At 40.1% G+C, this 21,615-nt stretch overlaps 1 protein-coding gene across 1 annotated transcript in view; it reads right to left on the bottom strand.

The window, feature by feature from the left end:
• The window catches only part of Sipa1l1 (signal induced proliferation associated 1 like 1), a 367,944-nt gene that overhangs the window by 126,287 nt on the left and 220,042 nt on the right, over positions 1-21,615 (bottom strand). Inside the window, 2 exon segments of the mRNA XM_047538302.1 lie at positions 5,321-6,334; positions 6,337-7,119. Coding sequence (XP_047394258.1) covers positions 5,321-6,334; positions 6,337-6,817 — 1,495 coding nt within the window. The 5' untranslated portion in view covers positions 6,818-7,119.

The following is a 21,615-nucleotide window of genomic DNA, read 5'->3' as shown; positions in this document are numbered from 1 at the left end:
ATTTTAATAAAAAATGAAAGGCAAGGGCATAAAACAATAGATTATAAACATGTAGAGACCTTCCACTACTAATTCTGGCAGGATGAACTGCTAAGTTCAAGAGCAGAGAACACAACATGGTTCAAGAGATCAGACTTGTTGACTGGCACTCACCACTTAACGGGATATAAAACTACCCATGTCAGAAAACTACTCACGGAGTACCTATCCTGAAAGAACTCTGGACTCTAAGGCATCCTATCATACTTTTCTCAAGCCTAAACTCAATGTATTCCTAGAAGGATTTAAAAAAAAAAAAAAAAAAAAAAGGAATAAACAAATGAGCACAGATTTTTTTAAAAAAATATACTTAGTTATACATTGTCCCCTGATGTTTCCTTCCTTCTTTCCGCCACCCCACCCCATCCCAGGCACTGTCTCCTCTATGAGGTTTAACCTCTCTAAGCCTCTGCACCCTCCTATCTAAAATGGAAATAAGACTTCTTAGATATTAAATGTTGAGCCAGTGACTTAGTCACTCAAAAATTCAGTTTCTGAATTTGTGAAATGGGAATCAGGGTTCTTGCCTTACTTAACAGCAGGCAGACTGTGGGGCGAGCAGTGTACCAGGTCTGTCTGCATAGGAAAGTATTCTAACTGAAAGGGCGTGCTGGCCACATTGGAGCTCAGGTCTGCCTTAGCAACACCTGAGAGGTTTCCTCACTTTTTTTCTACCTGCAACAATGAAAAAAGTAACTCCATATGGACAACATTGGCTAAATGTTAACATAAGCACAAAGAAACCTGACAGAGCACACCTGTGCCATGACGTGGTAAAATTAATTATCCAGGGTGCTGCATCTGCAGATGTTCCTGCCTCATCCATAAAGTGCTTATATACACAAGAACGCTTGAGAAAAACCCGTATCTTCTAGGGACTTAATGTGTATTTCAGTAAAAACTACCACACAGTGCTGCGGTTTTAACTGTCAATGGTTCTATTATGGGGTACATTCAGGAACTGTGAAGCTGATGTGGCTCTTCAGGTCTCAATTTAGACCATTTTTCTTCTTGCTTCTGCTTTCTGATGTTCGGTATGCACTACAAAATAATTCACTGGAACTTACAAAACAGCTACTTAATGCTGCTCATTTAACAGACTGGAATCTGAAGGACAGTTCTGGATAGCAAAATTAAAAATACATCAGAGCACCCAAAGTGTCACTTTAGTGTACATGAAATTACATGAAATATTCTTAAAAAGGATGTTAAAGTTGGCTGATTACAATAGGGTGAGGGTAAAGAAAGAAAATTGGACTTCATAGTAGCAACTGAAATCCAGCTCCTCTCCTTAAACTGGTAAACCTAGGGCCCAGCAAACTGCTCGACTTGGAGTTAAAGGAGGGAAGTGAAGAGTAAGAACAGAATCTGTTGTCTTAGAGTTATCAGAACAATTAAGTGTGCAAGCATTAGTTTCCCTCTTTTTAGGAGTGGGAAGATATTCGCAGATAAGCTTCAGACTGTAACAGCAGCTTCTTCCAGCACTGAGCATCAGGCAGAGGACCTTCCCTACCACAGTGTCCTCAATGATTTCACTTTGCAAGCCACGCCCCAGCTGGTATAGAGACAGGCCTGTCAACACCGTTGACCATGGTGCAACACACACCACTGCCAAGGCAGCCCAGGAGCTCCCGCCTGCCAGAGGAAGACATCCTCTGAATGGGGTCCAACACGTGCCTCAGACAACTGTAGACTCAAACACTGAACAAGTCCTGTGGGGCCACAGAGAATGGGGAAGAGGCCCCTGCTCAACCAGTCATGCTACCTACAGGCAACGCTGAATTACTCTGCAACTAAGTATTTTCTACTTAGAAATGTCCTTGGTATTTTAACTATGGTGACTAAATAAAAACTGAAGAGAAAAAAATGGTATAACTTCAAAGGAAGATGACTAGGTTAATTTGAACCCTATCCTATTGCCTAAGGAGTGTGGTCGCAACACTTGAACTCCGATCACAAGGACAGATTCACTTTGGAGTCCTATGAGAATCCAGTAAGGAGATCTACAAAAAGCACAAAGTAATAACACTATAAACATCGGCTCTATTATTACTATCGTTTCATCCTGGGTGACTCTCAGTGACCACACACACCAGTAAACATGGCAAAGAGAAGTAGCAGGAAAGGACTGGAAGGAAGAGCATCCGTGGCATGTTGCTCATTTTATTAAGTCCAATCCATGAGTTTCCTCTACCGGTCCAGCATTTTTCCACAATGGATTTGGTTAATATGTTGGAGTCAAATTCCTCTATGGTTTAAATCTTCAAAATAATGATCTTATATTAAAGTGACTGCACCTTCATCAGGTGAATGTGGTCATTATGTTTTAGAAACAATTTTGCTATAGTGTTCTTAAGTAAAAATGTTTTCCCTGAGACTTAGCTACAATGAAGTCAGGAATGCACTGAACAGCAGAATGGAAACTTGAGATGAAGAGGGTGAGGTGACAGCCAGGTCAGGAGCTGCTGGAGGGTAAACCCCATCTGACACTGACATATTCCTTCAAAAAGAAGAGTTGCTTTAAGGTCCAAATCAGGGAAAATGAGTTAGGGCATTAATTTCAGTGAATCAAAGCTATATAATAAAAGTTATGGGAGTATTTTATTTCTTTAACTATTTTTTATACTGTAAGAAAAAGTGCAGATAACATATAAACTTGTCATATGATTTTACTGTAAGGGACTTAATTTCTACTTCATCATTATTCAGAGTCATCATTTGTGGTATATTATCATATTATAACAAATGACCTGAGTGGAAATTTCTAGGCTATATGTTCCGGGGAGAGCTATGAGAGCAGCTGCTCTCTGCCTGGCTTCCTCTGGACCAGCCTCCTGGACAAACCACTGCTCACTGCTCCTCCAGCACCATGCTGATGAATGTCCACTGGCACACACGGGCCTCTCTAATGCCACACACATTTTCTCTTCCCAACAGCTGGACTTCACACTGACAGAGTAGGATATATCTTTCCAAACCTACTGATGGCCAGTTGACTTGTTATTTTAATTATGAGATTTAATTATTATGAAAGTTGATGAAATACGAGTACAAAAGTGAAAATACTGCTTTTATAAAAGCTAAGTTGAATACTTTGGGAAAACTTAAAACAGGCAAATCACTAAAAAGAAAGCCATTGCATTGGATGTGGGCAAGATAGCTACAAAAAAATATTATGAAAAAGACTCTTACTGAGAATGATTTGCTGGTATCTCTGTTTTTACTCTTATGGTTTATACTAGGTAAGAGAGTATTTTCCATGCTCCAAATGAGCAACTGCTGGATTAGTGGCTTCTAAATTTATGAGGTGTTATAAGTAAGTAGGATTACTCTGAACTCTAGTGTTCAAATTTTTATTCCATACTTTGTTTTTTTGGTATAAATTTTTTATTTATTTTAAAAGTTGTTTTCAAATTTTAACTTCCATACTTTTGAAAGATAAAATGTCTCAAGTAAGATTCCCTCCTTCCCTTCATTCTAACATAGTAGAGATCAGAGAACAGTGATTAAGAATATGACTGTGCTCAAAGAGAACAAAGGTGGAATCCTGGCTCCAACATTTATTACCTCCATGACAGCATTATCACTGAGGCCCTAGGTTTCTAATCTGGAAAATGGGATTAACAATAGTACCTACCTTGTGGACATCAAGAGATTGAAATGAAAAAGTATGTGTCATATCAAATGCTTAGCACAGTGTCTGGTACATAAATTATAAAAAATGTTCATTATTAATTATTATAGTGCTTAGTAGGAAAAAGTGCCCATGACTACATAAATAAGATAAAACTAATACATTCCCTCTCATGTTCATCACAATGTCAGGATCAGTTACAGGTGGAGGCAAGATGGCTCCTCAGAGCCATCTGAGCAGCTCAGAGATACTTGTGAAAAATGTCTCAGGCATAGTGAAGCAGGAGTTGTCAGAAGCAATTTTACCTGGCTGTCACAGTTGCAGGGAGTGAAGAAACCTTTTGGCATGCTGCTAAAATCCTGCAAGGCGCAGGATACCCCCAACCCCAAAAAAGAACCATCTGGTCCCAAATGGCAAGATGGCAAGGTTGATAAACCCTGTCCCCTGACAGTGAAAGAAACACAAAGTTTCTAAATCTGATTTCCAGAAAATTATTCTGAGAAAATATAGTTTAAAAATGAAACTGAGATTTTCATTATCACCAATTCCAGGATCCATACTGAGTAGATACTGAGTACTGAGATAAGGTTTTTCTGTCCATAAACTTTCCTGAATAGGGTCCATCATGTAAACAATCTTCAGTTAAATTTTATTCCAAAGTGAACAATGTCATAAAGCTATTTTAAGATTTGAAAGAGGAAAAAAAGGAAAAGATTTGGAGCTAAACTTCACTTAGAAAAATAAATCTAAATAACATTCAAAACCCCAGAACAGTAGGTGGGAAATAAGTAGTGTGCAGACGGTAGCCTCTTACCACAGGCCTCTTTACCTGACTATAGAGACGGCATAGCTAGCTAGTGGACACAGGTGTGTGTCATTCCTTGGGGATCACCTGTTCCAGGTCTGGGGACCTGAATGACAGAAATTTACCCTCAATTTTAGTGTTCAACAAATTCTATTAGAAAGCTCACAAGGAATTACACTGCTCTTCAACAAATCAGAGTTCCATTCTTAGAAGGTAAGATTGTAAAGTATGATCTCAAATATACATGTATCTTTTTACATCCCTCCCCCCAAGAAAAGAAGAGAAAGGAAGTTAATTTAATTCTTGGCTCTGAATTTAGAGGTTCTGTGGCTTTTGGCAAATTATCTAATTCATTATCACCAAAGTTCCTATCAATAAGAATACATTAAAATTCCCATTTACAAATATGAACATTGAGGCAGTAAATAGTTCTAACTGCAAATGTGCTAAAAAATGAAAGAGAGCGGTAAAATTGTTTTTTGCAATTCTTAAAGAAAAAAAAACGGTATTTAAAATATTTTCAACTTTACACATTTATCCCTGAAGGTGACATAGCAAATCTTCTACACAACAAAGATTGTAATTTTATTCATGAAATCAAAGGTTTTAATTTGAAATTAATATTTAATATACAAGACATTTGTATACCAAAATGGAAAAATAACTCAAAAAATGCAAAAAAAAATTGCAAAGAGCTACTTAAATATTTTACCATTGAGAAGGATAAGAATTCATGCAAATCTTATGTCACACTGCTAAAATATTTAATACAAAATACTTTTTTTTTTCAGATTAAAACAAAACAAAATTAAAAAAACAAACGAAAAATGCTCTCTACTCACCCTTCTGGTAGAAAAATTTCCTATAATAGTATGCCCCGAGATCCACGTGTTCCACGATGTATCTTTTCACTCTGTCTAGATGCAACACCAAGTTTTCCTTGGGCACTTCAAGTACGGCCACTCCCGCATTTGTGCAATGGGAGCTAAGGGTAGACTCAAAGGAGGCACTTTCACACCCACTAAAGGAGCCAGAATTTGATTTGGACAGGCTGATTTTCCTTTCACCTTCTCCACCGATCTCATTCCGAAAATATGGACAGCTCATTACAAGTTCATTGCTTTTATCGTCTCCCTGGTCCATGCTGAGGCTTCCTTTGGAGTTCAGGTCCTCTGTGCTGCCCATTGGAGAGCTGAAACTGGCTGAATGGGACAAAGGTCCAGAAACCAAGGACGCCACAGCAGCTGCTGAAGCTCCCGTGGTAGTATTTCTCCTCTTAATAACATTGTGCCTGTTCATAATCGCCTCATTCAAATCAAATAGTATACTCTGGACATCATAGTGGGCAAAGCACTTTGGACATGTCCAGGGCCTGACAGAGTCTTCTGATCGGTTGTCTTCTAGGTCTGACGATTTCCCAAGTTCTTCACCTTTGGCATTGCGTAATTTACGAAAAATGGATGAATCTCCAGTTTCAGACTTGGAACGTCGCTTGAGTGGTTTTTCCCTTTCTTTAAAAAGCCTGAGGTTCTCTCTTTGTGAGATGGGTCCATCGATAACATCCAAAGAGAAACCAGAACCCTTGCCACCACCGGCAATGAGAAAGTCACTGAGCTTGGTTGGAGTTGGACCTCGATCAGATTTGTCATCTTTGTAGCCCTTTAGCAGATCAAAAAAGCTTTCTCCAGATGTTCCCTGCTTATCAATTGAAGATGTGCTACCATATTCCCTGTGCAGTGATGGCCCAGTCTTGTATGTGGGTGAGATACATTCATCAAAGCTATCCACATCGAGTTCACTTATGGTGATATCGCTGTTGCTCCGCTGCCGTATTCTGCGGAGAGCTTTCCTGGGGAGCTTGGATAGGCTTCAGGCATGAGAAATCTGGAGTCCATGTTCTCCGATGGTCTGGTCTTGTTTTTCAGGGTGTTCTGTATGCTCTTCAGCATGGCTGAGTCATTTGAACTGAGGCTAACAGAACTTCCCTGACTCACAGGACTGCTTTTGGAGGACATGCTCTCAAGGCAACTTGAGGTTTCTATTTCCTGGCTTGAACGGCTAGATTCTTTTATGTTTTCCTTTCTTGGGGGCCAATCTGCAATCCTTGCCCTAACCCCCATTTTGGGGACTCCGGGGGTCGAGGTTATATGGTGAGAACCTTCACTTCGAGGGGGCCCTACAGGGGCCATGACTGATGATCCTAAGCTGCCATTTTGGGACCGGAAACGGCGCATGTAGAAGTCATCAGTATGGACTTTGGGGGTGCCATCTGTGCCAACAACAGAGGTCCTGTCAGTGGCAACAGGCCTTTCTGTCTGTGACCGTTTCAAGCTGGTCATGATGTAAAAGCAAGTAGACTTAAATCCCTGCAGAAAGGACCATCATATCTGTGTTTTAACTGTGTACTTCCCTTTTGGAGAACAGCTTCCAGAAAATACAATGGTTGCATGAGATCTTGAGCTTTTTCATTTAAAAGGCCAAATGATCCCTTACTTTCAAATCACTGAAAATCTTGATCTTCAAAACATTGTAATCCACAATAGTTCCTTTGCTTCACTTTAATAGATGGCTTTCTTTCAGAAAAAACTGAATGGAACTTCTATTACTGGGACTCTATGATTGCCATGATCCCATGCTTTCTCTAAAAAAGAGAAGGACAATTTGAATAAGCATTTCATAAACAGATTTAAAAATAAATATGCAATTGCCAAAATGAGATACATGCAGATAAAAGACTCAACACTGATCCATGATCCATATTTTTAGTAAAGAAGATCTGAAGGAAAGGAGAGAGTAAGGTCATTTAGTAGAACCCATTATTTAAATTGAAAAAGACTATCAACATTTCAGCTTAATATACTGTTTCATAAAACTGAGGATGGGGGTGACAACTTGTTCTGAGGCATTACAGCTCCTACCCAAGTACAGACTTTTGCTCCAGTGACCTGTAGTAATATAGAGCATCATGAGCCACTGTGCTGACCAGAAGTTTGAGACCTAACCAACCAAATCAGATAATCAGAGCAACGCAAAGTCAGTTCTGACAAAACTAAAAATTGAAAAATCGTTTTATTGAGTATGCTATAATGCACACTTTTAAATTCCTTCCATATTTCAAAACTGGTACTCGTTTCCTTAGAAAGGCTTAACATAGTTGGCAAGAGCAAATACAGCAGAGAGAAAATAAACGGGTTTCCCGGAGCCATTATATCCATTAGCATTCTTCTGTATTTTCCTCTACTTTATTACTTACCCAGATGAGGAATATTGCAGAATGAAACCAGCATTCACGGCAACCTCTTCCCGAGCTCTCCTTAGTTTCATCTACTCTTAAAGCTGGAAGTATCCCACTAATTAACAAAACGCTTGCATATCCTTCAACAATACAATCTAATCCACCCCATCAGCACTAATTTATGACGATGGCAGAAATAAAATGCTGCTCTGCGCAGCCCTCTCCATATCCCTCAACAGATTACAGAGAACTGTCAGCATCCTTCCAGGTGACAGGCAGGAAAACGAACTTCCTCATGAACACGTCAGGCAGGAGGCAGGAGGCAGAGATTCTGAGTACAAAATCCTGCATGGTTGCGTACATCCTGAAAAGAAAGGCAGAGGATCCTTTTCCAAGACTCCACAAATTACACAAGAGGTGGCCTTTAAATTCTTGCCAGATACATGTTTGGAAAGATGCTGCTGAAACAGCACCGAGCTGACAGGGCGGCATTGTCTACAAATCACACTCTGACACGGAGGAGGACCCCCGCTCACTGCATGCTGCACTCAACAGTAACAAGCACTTACTTCCACGATAATTAAGCATCTCGCTAGTCGGCTTCCTGCCTCCAAGGCAGCCGCTTTCATTTCTCCTGCAGCACGCAGCATCATTTTAGAAGACTAGTTGCTATTTAAAGCTGGAACATTTAGGGGTGTTTCAAAAAATGCACACTGCCCGCAGAATGCAGAGCTTGCGCAGGCTGGTTAGGGCAGCGGTCAGATAAATGCCCATTGTTTTCACTCACACTCCTCTTCCCCACCTTTTGTGAAAGGGATAATGATTTTGTACTGCTGCATAATTAAACTTGGTTTCGGGCTTTCTACATGTCTACAGATGAGATTTGTTATGATTTCCTTTACATTCCAGAACTTTACACACTCCTCTTTTGACTGCAAGCCTTTAAGTAGAATAATGTGCTAACTGTTGCTTTCCACAGCATCAAGGGATAGAACGTGTGATCACAGCTAAGGCTCAAGAAGTGCTCCTTGCAAAATGGAAAGAAAACCAACCAACCAGACCAAAAGGCAAACACCTGTCCATCTCAAAACACCCTGATTATTTCAATAAAATATCTTCCAAAAAAAGAGTATGCCAGAGTGAAGAATAAGTCTAAGTAGATTCCTATAAAAGTTAGATGCTGGGCTGGGGATATAGCTCAGTTGGTAGAGTGCTTGCCTGTCAAGCATAAAGCCCTGGGTTCAATCCCCAGCAAGGCAAAACAAACAAACAAACAAAAAAAGTGAGATGCTTTCAGCATTTCTCACAGCCTTACAGAGATCCAAAGAAATCTTCTTCCATTCCTGAAACATTCTTCAAGAAACCAACACACAAACCCCACCATGATCAAAACTCATTCCTGCCACATTTCACTTGTTTTGGCAGGACTGTCTGTTTTAGGATATGTGAAGTTAAATTCATTGCAGGAGGAGACTAAAAGCCAGCACTAAAACACAATACATAAAACTCACTTGAAAATGTCCAATCTTCACTATTGGTATTTTCTTTCCCAAACTGTCTTATTCACTTTTGATATTTTAATGAATTTTTAACATCTTATTTATTTATTTTTTGGGTACCAAGGATTGAACCCAAGGACATTTACCACTGAGCCACATCCCCAGCCCCCCCCCCCTTTTTTTTTTCCTTTTGTTAAAAGACAGAATCTTACTAAGATGCTCAGATTCTCAAAGTTGCTGAGACTGGCTTTAAACTTGCAATCCTCCTACCTCAGCCTCTCAAGTCTCTGGGATCATAGGCATGAAGCACTCTGTCTGGTCTAAAGTCTTAATTTTAAATATAAAATTTCTTGACAATTCAGAAGAAATGTCAAGAGTCTTATTACATCTTAATGTCTCCCTACCCCCATTTCAAAATTTCAATGAGCACATATGGAGAACCACAGTTTAAATGGCCTGTAAAAACTGAAGAGGTCTAAAACAGGCAACTAAGTTAAATAACAGATTTTTTTTCAGTCATGAGGACCTTCTTTCCTGTATTTAGCCCCCTTCCTTTTTCTTCCTCTTCCTATCCTTATTTATAGTGTCCAACCCCTTTAAGGTGCAACATAAACTTTGGGCACTGACTAGAATATATAGAAATATACATGCTTTTCATTTATTACCAGCTGAAAATTAAAATGTCTGTCCAAGGGTGTAATATGACGGTATAGATCAAAAACATCTTAAAACCTATACCCTAGAGTTGACTGGAATAGCAAACATATGTTGACAATCATTAGCAATTCTCCTAAATATCAGCAAACCTGCCTCTGCATCATTAAATATGACAAAAAAAAAGCAAGAGAATCAAACAGAAGAGTAATATTAACTTATAGCATGCCACTTCCATATGTTAAAAGAGCAAGCTATATAAAAATTTCCCTATTACATTTAATTTCACAGCTCTAGATATTAACTTAAGTCCGTGGTGAATCCACTTACCTAAAACACTTAAGTTCATCTACAGGAACCACCCTTCACTTCAATAAGTTCAATTCTATCAGCTGAAAGTCTTTTCATCACTCAGTCTATCTCAACCTAACTCTCCATCCCTTTTCTGAAATTGCCATTCTTCTAGAAGAAGTGCTTCCTGCTCTCTTCTAAATCATTCCCAGAACCTGATATTCTCTTCTGAGCATGGGCCACACATCTGGCGCTGAGACTTTTTGAGGAAACAGTCCTTCCCTTCAAGAGAAGCTCAGGTACAGTGGCGCAAGGCAGGCAGATATGAGGATGAAGTGTGGCAGAGGTCACGACAGGGATGCGCATTGGCCATGCCTCCTTCCTGAGTACTTCCCGCTCTGACTGGAAGTTGTTTAACAAGAGAACTCTGTTTGGTGCACAACAGCAGGTCAGCCACTCGGAGTCTCAAGTCTCCAACAGACTGAATGTGGACCTCTAGGGATCTCCTTACTGCTAAAGGCAGCCACTGTCGATGGATGCAGTGGTATATCCCTGTAATCCTGATTCAGGAGGCTGAGACAGGAGGATCACAAGTTCGGCAACTTGGCAGGACCCTGCCTCAAAATGAATAATTAAAAAAAGAGAAAAGAGGATGGGGTTGTAGCTCAGTGTATAGCACTCTGGGTTCAACCCCAACAACAACAAAATAGCCCTTGTCACTCTGGTCCTGTGAGGCATTTGCATTTGACCCCTCCCTGAATCGGTCTTCACTGGACCCCCCGTGATAATACCTCTTGTGCTCCTGCCGCTCTCCATTTTCCCCACTATTCAGTATCAATGGTGGGTTCCATATAAATGCAAGGATACCAGGTTACATCCTTGTTTTCCTTCTCTTATCACTTTTCATATTTTTGGAAGCAGATTTAAAGGTGTTATCATTAAGATGCATATAAACACGAAATGCATTAGGATTAGACAGCAGGAGTGAGTACAATGGAATTCAAATTTTTACTATGGACACCTGGGTGCTAACTTAGAAGGATCATAGTTGTTCATATAAGCAAACAAAGACAGAATAATGAAATGGCTGGCAGTGGGGCAGCTCTCTGCTTGGCAGCGAGTATTCCAGCAACACCATCCCAGATATGATATAACTTGCAGCTTTAAATGTCATCTCTGTGCTGTTGCTACCAAGTCTCTGCTCATGACCCTACCCCCTAAATTCCAGATAAAATCCACAGGTGCTTATTTAATATCTATTTCTTATAATGAATATACAAATGACCAAGCAGAAAAATGGGAAAATCAATTTTTTTTTCAAAAAATAAATGGGAAGGGAGTGAGGGCCATAAATAATTCAAGTAACTGAATGAAAGAAATGGCACAGGAAACTTTCATGTCAAGAGCATACAGAGCAGTTTAAAGGTTAACAAGAAGATGTGGGAAAGGGCTGAGGGAAACACTACAGTTCCTGTCCTGAAATAATCACATGCGATGTGGTGGTCTCCAGAAAGATGCAGTGCTTTATCAACTGCTGTACTTCCATATCCAAAATGGGATGTTATATGTTTCTGGTACAGTTTCCAGTGCAGACCATGCTCACAACAGAAGGAAATCTGCTGGTGCAAAACTATTCAAATGGCCTAATAACCCAGAGATAGATGCTACTGAAGTATGAAAATTTCCATGTCAGCGGTTTTACATTGTGCACATAGATTTAGATTGCCTGTCAATATTGTTACTTCAGAATGTAACAGGACACTGTATTTTAAAACAAATATAACTTCCTGGTTCCTGACTATTAGATTAGCTAAGAAAATCCAGTCAGGCGAAACTCTCTCCTTCACATCCCTTCTTGGCTTTTCTCAATTTCACTCACATTCCACAGAAGTAGCATCTCAGACAGAAGGAACTTCTCTGCCAAGTGAGGCAGAGACATGTACAAATATCTCAGTGCAGTGCCAGGGGTAATTTAAGATTTATGAATCAGCACATAACTTTTTAGACTGGAATTTCCCCCTTCTTTCCTTTCCATTCTATCCCTTCAGCAAAAAGCAGGAAAGACTGGGAAAAACAGAGTTGATAAACCTAGTTTCTACTCTCCAAATGCTCACTATCTGAAAAAGACAACACATGGAGACAACGTGGATTTTAAAACCTTTTGCTGAAATTAACGAAGTGAATACAGAAGTTGTGGATGCAAAATGCACAACAAGATAAAGTTACAATTGAATTTAGAGATAGAAACAATTCTTTTTTTAAATATGCCTGTTTGGCCAGAGGACACATTTGCCTCCCACCCTCCCAAATAAAAACATTTAATGAAAGAGGTTACCTATTAAATGCTTAGTAAAGTTCACTCTGCACAGTTGAGGGTGAAATAAAGAAGATGAAAATTTGGCAGAAAGCTTGATGGCAGAAGAGGGATAAGAAAATAAAGAAGGAACTGAGCACGTTGCAAGTGGAATTATTAATGAGTAATAAAACAATTCAATACCTGCAAAAATAAAGACTAGAAGGACATACACCTGGTTACCTCTTACTTTCAAATACGCCTAAACTTATGCAATAAGCAGTTGATAAAATACCAATAGGTTTGAGGAGCTTCAAGTAGGAAGACAAAAAGTGGGATTAAAGGGTAAGGGGGTAAACATAAAAAGACAAACGCCAATCAGAATTGTTAGAGGAAAACTAAGGGTTTGGTGTACAATAAGTTAAAATACTTGAAAGAAAAGAAATCAGGGCTTACCAACTTGCCAAGAGCATTCAAAATTTCATGTCTGGCAACAGGTTATCAAGAGGTCAGATCAGACCAGTGAAGCTAAAGAGTGTTCTTAATGTACTAACTTTAACAGTCACTTAAAATATGTTTTAAAAACTTACCAATACTGCAAATTTTGATGTAGTGCTGAACAGCTGATAGTCAAATATGACCTACAACTAAACAACTTATTACCAAATACAATCTGGGCAAAAGGAAATGTGAAAAATAGACACCAGGAGGGCAAACCAATAAATAGCAGAAAATCAGTATACAGAGGAAAATACTTATCAAATCTTTCCAAATTGTGCTCAGATTACTGAAGTTATTTATCCACCAAAAGAGGTTCCATAACCCAATAAGGCAGGGACTCATTATCACTTTCTTAGCACATAATAACACATGTTAGTATATGAAAAACTTTCATGAAACCTATAGTTCTAAAAATCACTAATTTTATTAAACAAAGAGATTTCTTAACTGATTTGACCCTGGACTCACTTTCTCTAAAAAAAGAGAGCATCTTTACACTATGCAACTTGTTGGCCTCCTAATTAAGAACAAGATCCATGTTTTAAAAGAACACAAGATAAAAATATAAGTTTGTATACACATTATAAATATAGCCATGTTTTTAGAATGTTAGGTATATTTGTGTATGTACAGATGTATGAACTCAGGCAAAGACAGTTCACGGAGGAAATTTATAGATAGTTGGATTATGAATAAGTTCAGGTAGGTTTTTTCTTTTTTGTCTATATATTTTTATTTTCTAAAATGAAAATGTGTTACCTTTATAATCAAAAACAAGACTAAGAGAAAAAACACCGTTCTATTGCTTAAAACAAAATATGATCTGGGAATGATTAACATACCCTTGAACGATAATTTATAAAATACTACACTGTCAAACCTCCCATTGTTCAAATCACCAAACAAGTCGAAATTTAACAGATGTTAGGTATTTTCAGTGAGATGTTCTTGTGCTAAATCTTCAAATTAGAATAAAATCAAAGTAGGCTATATAGAGAGGACTAAAGAAGTCAAGATCAGCAGTACTGACAGCATTCAAAGAGTGACTTCATAGTCGATCAACACACTTGCCACCTTTCCTCATTGACAGATGCTTTCCGTGCACTAAGCACTGGCCTAAGGGGCCGCTCGAGCCGAGAGCCTCGCTTTGCCCACTCCAAGGTTGTGGTAACCTGGGAAAACCAGGTGAGGTCATCCACATGAGGCACAGGTGCCGTCCCGGTCCCCCTCTCCTGGGATGCATCGACTTTCCCAAGTACGTTCTGTCCTTTTCATGATCCTCCTTCTGCATAAATGAAAACTGTCTGAAAAACATCAGTACCTGGACTTCAGATCAGCTTTCCAGAGGGCATTACTCAAGTGCCACCCACCAGGTACTGGTGGCTCAAGGACCTGAAACTTCAGGATACTCTGGGAAAGAGGCAGGTGGTGCTTTCTTCTCCGGGGTGGGGGGCAGAAGGGAAAGTGATAGTCTGAAGTGTATAAACTCAGATTTATATTTGATAAGCCATGAAAATTGTCATGGATCCACATTTAATAAACTCTGGCAAAACCACAGTAGAGAACCAGCATCACTAAGGTGGGTTTTTCAAGCTGCCAACAAGGGTGGTTTGAGCAGCCAGCCACGGGGAGGGCGCATTTCCACCGTCAAGTCCCTGTACTAAAACTGAGAAGAGAGACACACAGGAAACCAGAAGGCTCAGGAAGGTGGCACATTATTAATGGCTTTATGAAGGATACCATGGTTTCCTCATTTGAATGTTTATGCTCCAAAAAGAATTTTTAAAAAGCATACTTGGAAAAGCACATTAAATTTAGCTTAGGGAAAGTGTAGGAAGCAGCATCAGTAACAATGGGTAAATGTCAAGTTGCTTCACTGCAATACTCTAATATCCAAGTCATCACCAACCATGATTAATAACAAGAGTAACTTATTATTATTCATTTCACTTAGCAGATTTTAAAATACTACCCTAAGAACCAAGAACTTAAAAGAAAAAGTGAAAATATAAAATCACACCACAATGCTCTGGCATTTGCTTGGACACAGACTGCAGTGGGTGTGTCCATGTCATTGGACCTCATTTCTAAGCATGAACTGCCTGGAGGGTTCAAGAGAGTAGGACTTGGTCGCTTATTTCATTCTCTGACGGTCCCCGCAAGCACCCTAGGAGGTCAGTGTCACCATTTAATGGATGAAAAAGCAGTTAAGAGAGGTAAATGACATGACTAAAGTCATAAAGCCAGACAGACAGTGGATGTCACAAAGAGCTCACTAGGTAGTGGGCTCTCTCTCAATAAACACTGGGCTGGCAGTTAAAGAATTTGTGGCAGAAAACTACTTTGAAAACACATTCCTGAAAAGGCCTCCCTTACAGCCCAAGTATCACTTCTAAAGTCCAACCAGGCACAAATCTCTTTATACCTAGTGGAAACGCATCCAGTGGGAGAAAAAACATTAAGTGCTAACTAATTTTTTAAAATGCTTCGGTGGTCATTCAGTCTGGGAACCTTCAGAGGCTCCTCAGCAGCCACCTGACTATGGTCTGACTTGGGCCTGGAATCCAAGACTAACTGGAACTGGCCTCTGCACTCCCTCCTTCTTACCCCAACAGAAGGAAGCAGGTCTGCACTGTCTCCATAAAGATCTCCCAGACCACTGGGCCTGAACTAAGAATCCAACATTCAGAACTCATAACTATGAACTGTTATAAAGAAGACCTCATCGGAACCCATGACACCCCACATGCAGAAAAAGCCCACATGTGAAGCTGGATTTCCTCACACCTGACTCAACCTGTCAGTTATACCACACTGCCCTCCGAGAGCCTGCATTTTAGTAATCTGCTGCCACCAGCTATGACCAAAGTTGTGCACAGGCACCACCACCATCCAGATTTTCTCCCTAGCTATCTGTATGGGGACACTTACTGCAGTTTCCACAGAAATATGCAGCTAGATGAGATCAGGCCACTAGTGACTCTATGATCTGGTCCCAAGGCCAGTTCCCTGCACCAATGCAACCTCCTTTCTAAAAAGGCCTCCCCTTCTGCTATATACTGAAATGCCATGACTAACTACTCTACACGTCTGGGTCTTTCTCTCCAAACTTTTGGTGTATGGAGTAGAGATTTGTCTTGTCCTTATCCACAAAGCACCTAAGATCAGTATCTGTAAAATGTATTTATTAAAAACCACACTAAAATGGAATAGAAAGTAACATATAAAGGGCTGGAGGTGCAGCTCAGTGCCAGAGCACATGCTCAGTGTGAGCAAGGGCCTGGGTTCAATCCCCAGCAGCAAACAAATGAAGGAATAAAATAGACTAGAAAATAACAGCATTTATATCATAATAAAAACATAACTGTGGTTATCTCAAAAATGTCTGTGATCAAGAGACATGCCAAAACTAGGCCCACGTCATCACAATTTAATATGGATTTCAGTTTCATCTCTGCCCCTTAAAGAGCTTCCACAACAGCAGTGAGTGAAAACTAGTGGCAGCTTGACCTCCTTCCCCCCATCCTCTTGGTATCAAAAGGCATGAAAAGTGGGCCCACAAACAAGCAAGTATCTTAAGAGTAAGAAGGGAGGACTGGGTGAGACACTGTCACAATAAAACAACTAACGGCAAACGAACACACAACAGATTTTAAAACCCTAGCAAAGCATATAAACACATTCCACAGGACAAGAGAAGGCACAGCGGCTAACAGAGCAGCTGAGAAAGGCAACGGAAACCAGAAGTTAAAAACAATTCCCGTCAAATCAAGATGGTCAAAGTAATTTTTATCTTTTACCCTCAAATAATTTTTCTCTCCTACAGAGGTCTCTCCTCTGTGTAGAAGTCAAAGCTGTCTTTTAAAATCAATGATTTATATGCTTATTAAACATTTTTTTAAATGGAAATAAGACAAAGTGAAAAGCACATAACTTCTTCAGAGGGACCCAACCCCAGCCCCAGTGGTAGCTACTGGGGGCTGTGTAATCTAGACGCTGTGTGAGAGCGGGGTGCACACACCAGAAGACAGGGCGCAGGGGCACGAGCAGAGAGGGCATCCGGCTGAGGAGAGGTGCCCTGCTCACGGAGCCAGAGGGAAGGCGCGGGCTGGGGCATGAAGAGCCACAGGAGAAGCACCTGGGGAGGGACAGGGCGCCCTCCCGCCAGAGAGGACGTGAACCTGCTCAACACCGAGGGTCACCCTGCTCGAGAGCCGGCCTCTCCAGCTCCAGCGCCAGCTCCAGCGCCAGCTCCCAGAACTCCGGGTTCCCGCCAGGCCACAGCAGAACCCACGGGGGCGACTCCACTGGACACAGCCCACTGTGCTGTCTTCCCTCCCCATCCTCCTTCTCCAGTTTAAATCTTACTTTAAGACACTGAGGAAGTAATCCACCCTCTCCCCTCCTATCCCCACCCCTTACTACCTTTTAGCATTCCTTGGGAGAACCACGGGGAACTTTATGGTGATTTAAAAGCAGGATTACAACACTCAAAACCCAAATTTCTACTTTAAAGAAATAATGATTTCAAGTGTTATTACCTTCTAACACCAACTCTGCTGCCCAGTTAAAGTGAGGGACTGTCTTTTTGAAGTTTTCTGGCAAAACTGCAGTTAAAACAAGTTTAGAAAAAAGGTATATGCCAGAGTAAGAAAAATGCTTTAACAGAACATAAGCACAAGAAAAGGCCTATCTTGTGTTATTACAGCAATCATGGCTATAATACGCTTCAAAGACATACAAATCAAAACAACCCTGCAGCATTTTATGCCTGTTAGGAAAAGCCCTAAAAAAGCAAGCACCCACTATTAATGGTGTTACAGTTAAAATCACACATTTTTATACATGCCTGTAATACCAGTGACTTGGGAGGCTGAGGTAGGAGGATTTTGAGTTTGAGGCCAATCTCAGAAACTCAGCAAGATCTTCAGCAATTTAATGGACCCTGCCTCAAATAAAAAATAAAAAGGACTAAAGTGTCCCTGAGTTCAATCCCCAGTACAAAACACACAAACAACTCCAGACATTCTTACGTTGCTAGAGGCATCAGAAATTAGCAAAACCTTCTCAGGGAAAGAAAGAAAGAAAGAAAAAAAAAAAAAGATCAGTGGGTAAACCAGAAAAAATAAATCATACTGTTGATACTGTTGAGCTCTGTAATGTGTCTTTCAACATTTGGAAAGGTGTGGCTGTTCACAAGCAGAGGGGACTTCCCTTGGTACCAGATCTTGGTCATCCTTCTTCTTTTTTTTTTTTTAATTGTAAACAAATGGGATACATGTTGTTTCTCTGTTTGTACATGGAGTAACAGCATACCATTTGTGTAATCATACATTCACATAGGGTAATGGTGTTTGATTCATTCTGTTATTTTTCCTTCCCCCCATCCCTCCACCCCTCTTTTCCCTCTATAAAGTCCCTCCTTCCTCCATTCTTGCCTCCCTCCCTACCCCCATTATGTATCATCACCTGCTTATCAGCGACATCATTCGTCCTATGGTTTTTTGGGATTGGCTTATCTCACTTAGCATGATATTCTTCAACTTCATCCATTTGCCTGCAAATGCCATAATTTTATTCTTCTTTATAGCTGAGTAATATTCCATTGTGTTTCTTTATCCATTCAGTTGAAGGGCATCTAGGTTGGTTCCACAATCTGGCTATTGTGAACTGAGCAGCTACAAACATTGATGTGGATGCGTCACTGTAGTATGCTGACTTTAAGTCCTTTGGGTATAGGCCAAGGAGTGGGATAGCTGGGTCAAATGGTGGTTCCATCCCAAGTTTTCTAAGGAATCTCCACACTGCTTTCCAGAGTGGCTGCACTAATTTGCAGCCCCATCAGCAATGTATGAGTGTACCTTTTTCCCCACATCCTCGCCAACACCTATTGTTGCTTGTATTCTTGATAATCGCCATTCTAATTGGGATGAGATGGAATCTTAGTGTAGTTTTGATTTGCATTTCTAGTATTACTAGAGATGTTGAACATTTTTTCATATATTTGTTGATTGCTTGTAGATCTTCTGTGAAGTGTCCACTCATTTCCTTAGCCCTTTTGTTGATTGGGTTATTTGTATTCTTGGTGTAGAGTTTTTTGAGTTCTTTATAGATTCTGGAGATTAGTGCTCTATCTGAAGTATGAGTGTCAAAGATTTTCTCCCACTCTGTAGGCTCTGTCTTCACATTGCTGATAGTTCCCTTTGCTGAGAGAAAGCTTTTTAGTTTGAATCTATCCCAGTTATTGATTCCTGCTTTTATTTCTTGTGCGTTGGGAGTCACGTTAAGAAATCTGATCCTAAGCCGACATGATGAAGATTTGGACCTACTTTTTCTTCTATAAGGTGCAGGGTCTCTGATCTGATTCCAAGGTCCTTGATCCATTTTGAGTTGAGTTTTGTGCAGGTCAGAGATAGGGGTTTAGTTTCATTCTCTTGCATACGGATTTCCAGTTTTCCCAGCACCATTTGTTGAAGAGGCTATCTTTTCTCGATTGCATATTTTTGGCACCTTTGTCTAGTATGAGAAAGTATTTGGGTTTGTGTCCATGTCCTCTATTCTGTACCATTGATCTACCTGTCCATTTTGGTACCAATACCATGCCATTTTTGTTACTATTGCTTTGTAGTATAGTTGAAGATCTGGTATTGAGATACCCCCTGCTTCACTCTTCCTGCTAAGGATTGCTTTAGCTATTCTGGGTTTCTTATTCTTCCAGATGAATTTCATGATTGTTTGCTCTATTTCTGTAAGGTATGTCATTGGGATTTTAATTGGAATTGCCTTGAATCTGTATAGCAGTTTTGGTAGTATGTTCATTTTGACAATATTAATTCTGACTATTCAAGAACATGGGAGATCTTTCCATCTTCTAAGATCTTCTTTAATTTCTTTCTTTAGTGTTCTGTTGTTCTCATTGTAGAGAACTTTCACCTCTTTTGTTAGATTGATTCCCAAGTATTTTATTTTTTTCGAGGCTATTGTGAATGGGGTAGTTTTCCTAACTTCTCTTTCTGAGGATTCACCACTTATGTATAAAAATGCATTGAATTTATGAGCATTGACCTTATATCCTGCTACTTTACTGAATTCGTTTATGAGTTCTAGAAGTTTTCTGGTGGAATTTCCGGGTTCCTCTAAATATAGAATCATGTCATCAGCAAAGTTCTTCTTTTCCTATTTGTATCCCTTTAATTTCTTTGGTCATCCTTCTTTCTTCCTTTCAGGTCCCGGGAGCTCTCTGCTTTCCCTTTCCTTGGACAGCTATTAGCACCTGCTCTTTCTTTTGAGGTCCCCAACACTCACTCTTCCACATTCTTGGTCCCCAAAACACAATCATACAGAACACATTTTGACTTTTTAAGGTTCTCTGATGCGCCAACCATGGAACTTGAAGTACCTCAGGTCAAGGACTATGGTTCAGGATACTCAGCCCATGGGGGCTTAATCATAAATGCCAACCACATCTGAACAGGAAAACAGGTGGCACAACAAATGCTGAGAAGAGATTTCACAACCTAGCAGATGGAAAAAACCTATCATGTGTACAATCAGGAAAATGAGAAATTACACTCTATTTCCATATGATCTAGCAAAATGCATAAATGCAATCTACTGTCACATATAACTAATTAGAACAAATAGAAAAAAATGTCAGGCCAAAAAAAAAAAAAGAAGAAGAAGAAGAAGAAGGAAAACCTATCACACAAAGATGCTCACTGCAATATTCATTTAATTTTAGTTAATTTGTACTTTTATCAAAGTAATGCATAACTAATTAAAGGCAAATTGTAACCAGAAACATAAAGAAAACGTACTGCTTTATCTTTCCCATTTCCAAGAATAACCACGTTCAATTCATAGCACTGTTTCCTCTAGTATTTTTTTTTAGTTGTGGGTGGACACAATAGCTTTATTTTTATGTGCTGCTGAGGCTGGAACCCAGGGCCCTACGCATGTTAGGTGAGCGTGCTGCCACTGAGCCGCAACCCAGCCCTCCTCCAGTGTTTTCATATTCCTAAGCAGCATGCTCATGTTGCCTCTTCTTGATTTAATACTACCTGGTGAAGTTCTTTGTGCAAGATGAGAAATCAGAATGCTTCCATTAAATATCTCCCGCACATCCCTGCCCCACTCTGTTCGCAGGTGTGATACGTATGTATACAGAACAGAGATGACATATGTGTGTGCGTCAGGATTTACATCTTCTCATTACTGTTTTCCACATGATCAAAAGCAGGAGGCTCCCCAGTTCCATTTCTCTTCCCTGAAGATGGCTCCCTTAGAACTCCCTTCTCAGCCCAGTCCACCCACTGATCTCCAGGGCCACTGCACAGGCACTCCCAAGAACCCACCAACTCCCATCCTGAGGTTTCTTCCCTCCTCTCCTGGTGGACCCACCCTGTCTCCCAATTCTTGTTTCTTTTTCTTAGTTTACTCCCACATTTGGAAATATTTCAAATAATTCCTGATTCTATAGCATCCATGATTACACTGGGTTAAGGAAGGGACCAAAATTTATCTCCAGCCAGTCTTATCCCTCAGTCCAATCTTCCCCGTAACTGGTGGACTCCAATTCAAAGCTGTATGGTGTCAACATTTTCCAGAACCTCTCTGTAAACCCTTTCTGATTGGGCTCACTCCGCATCACAAAATTAGTTACAA

Source organism: Sciurus carolinensis, chromosome 2 (assembly GCF_902686445.1).
Source record: "Sciurus carolinensis chromosome 2, mSciCar1.2, whole genome shotgun sequence".
Classification (NCBI taxonomy): Eukaryota; Metazoa; Chordata; class Mammalia; order Rodentia; family Sciuridae; genus Sciurus; species Sciurus carolinensis.
This window is presented reverse-complemented; position numbering and strand designations above follow the sequence as displayed.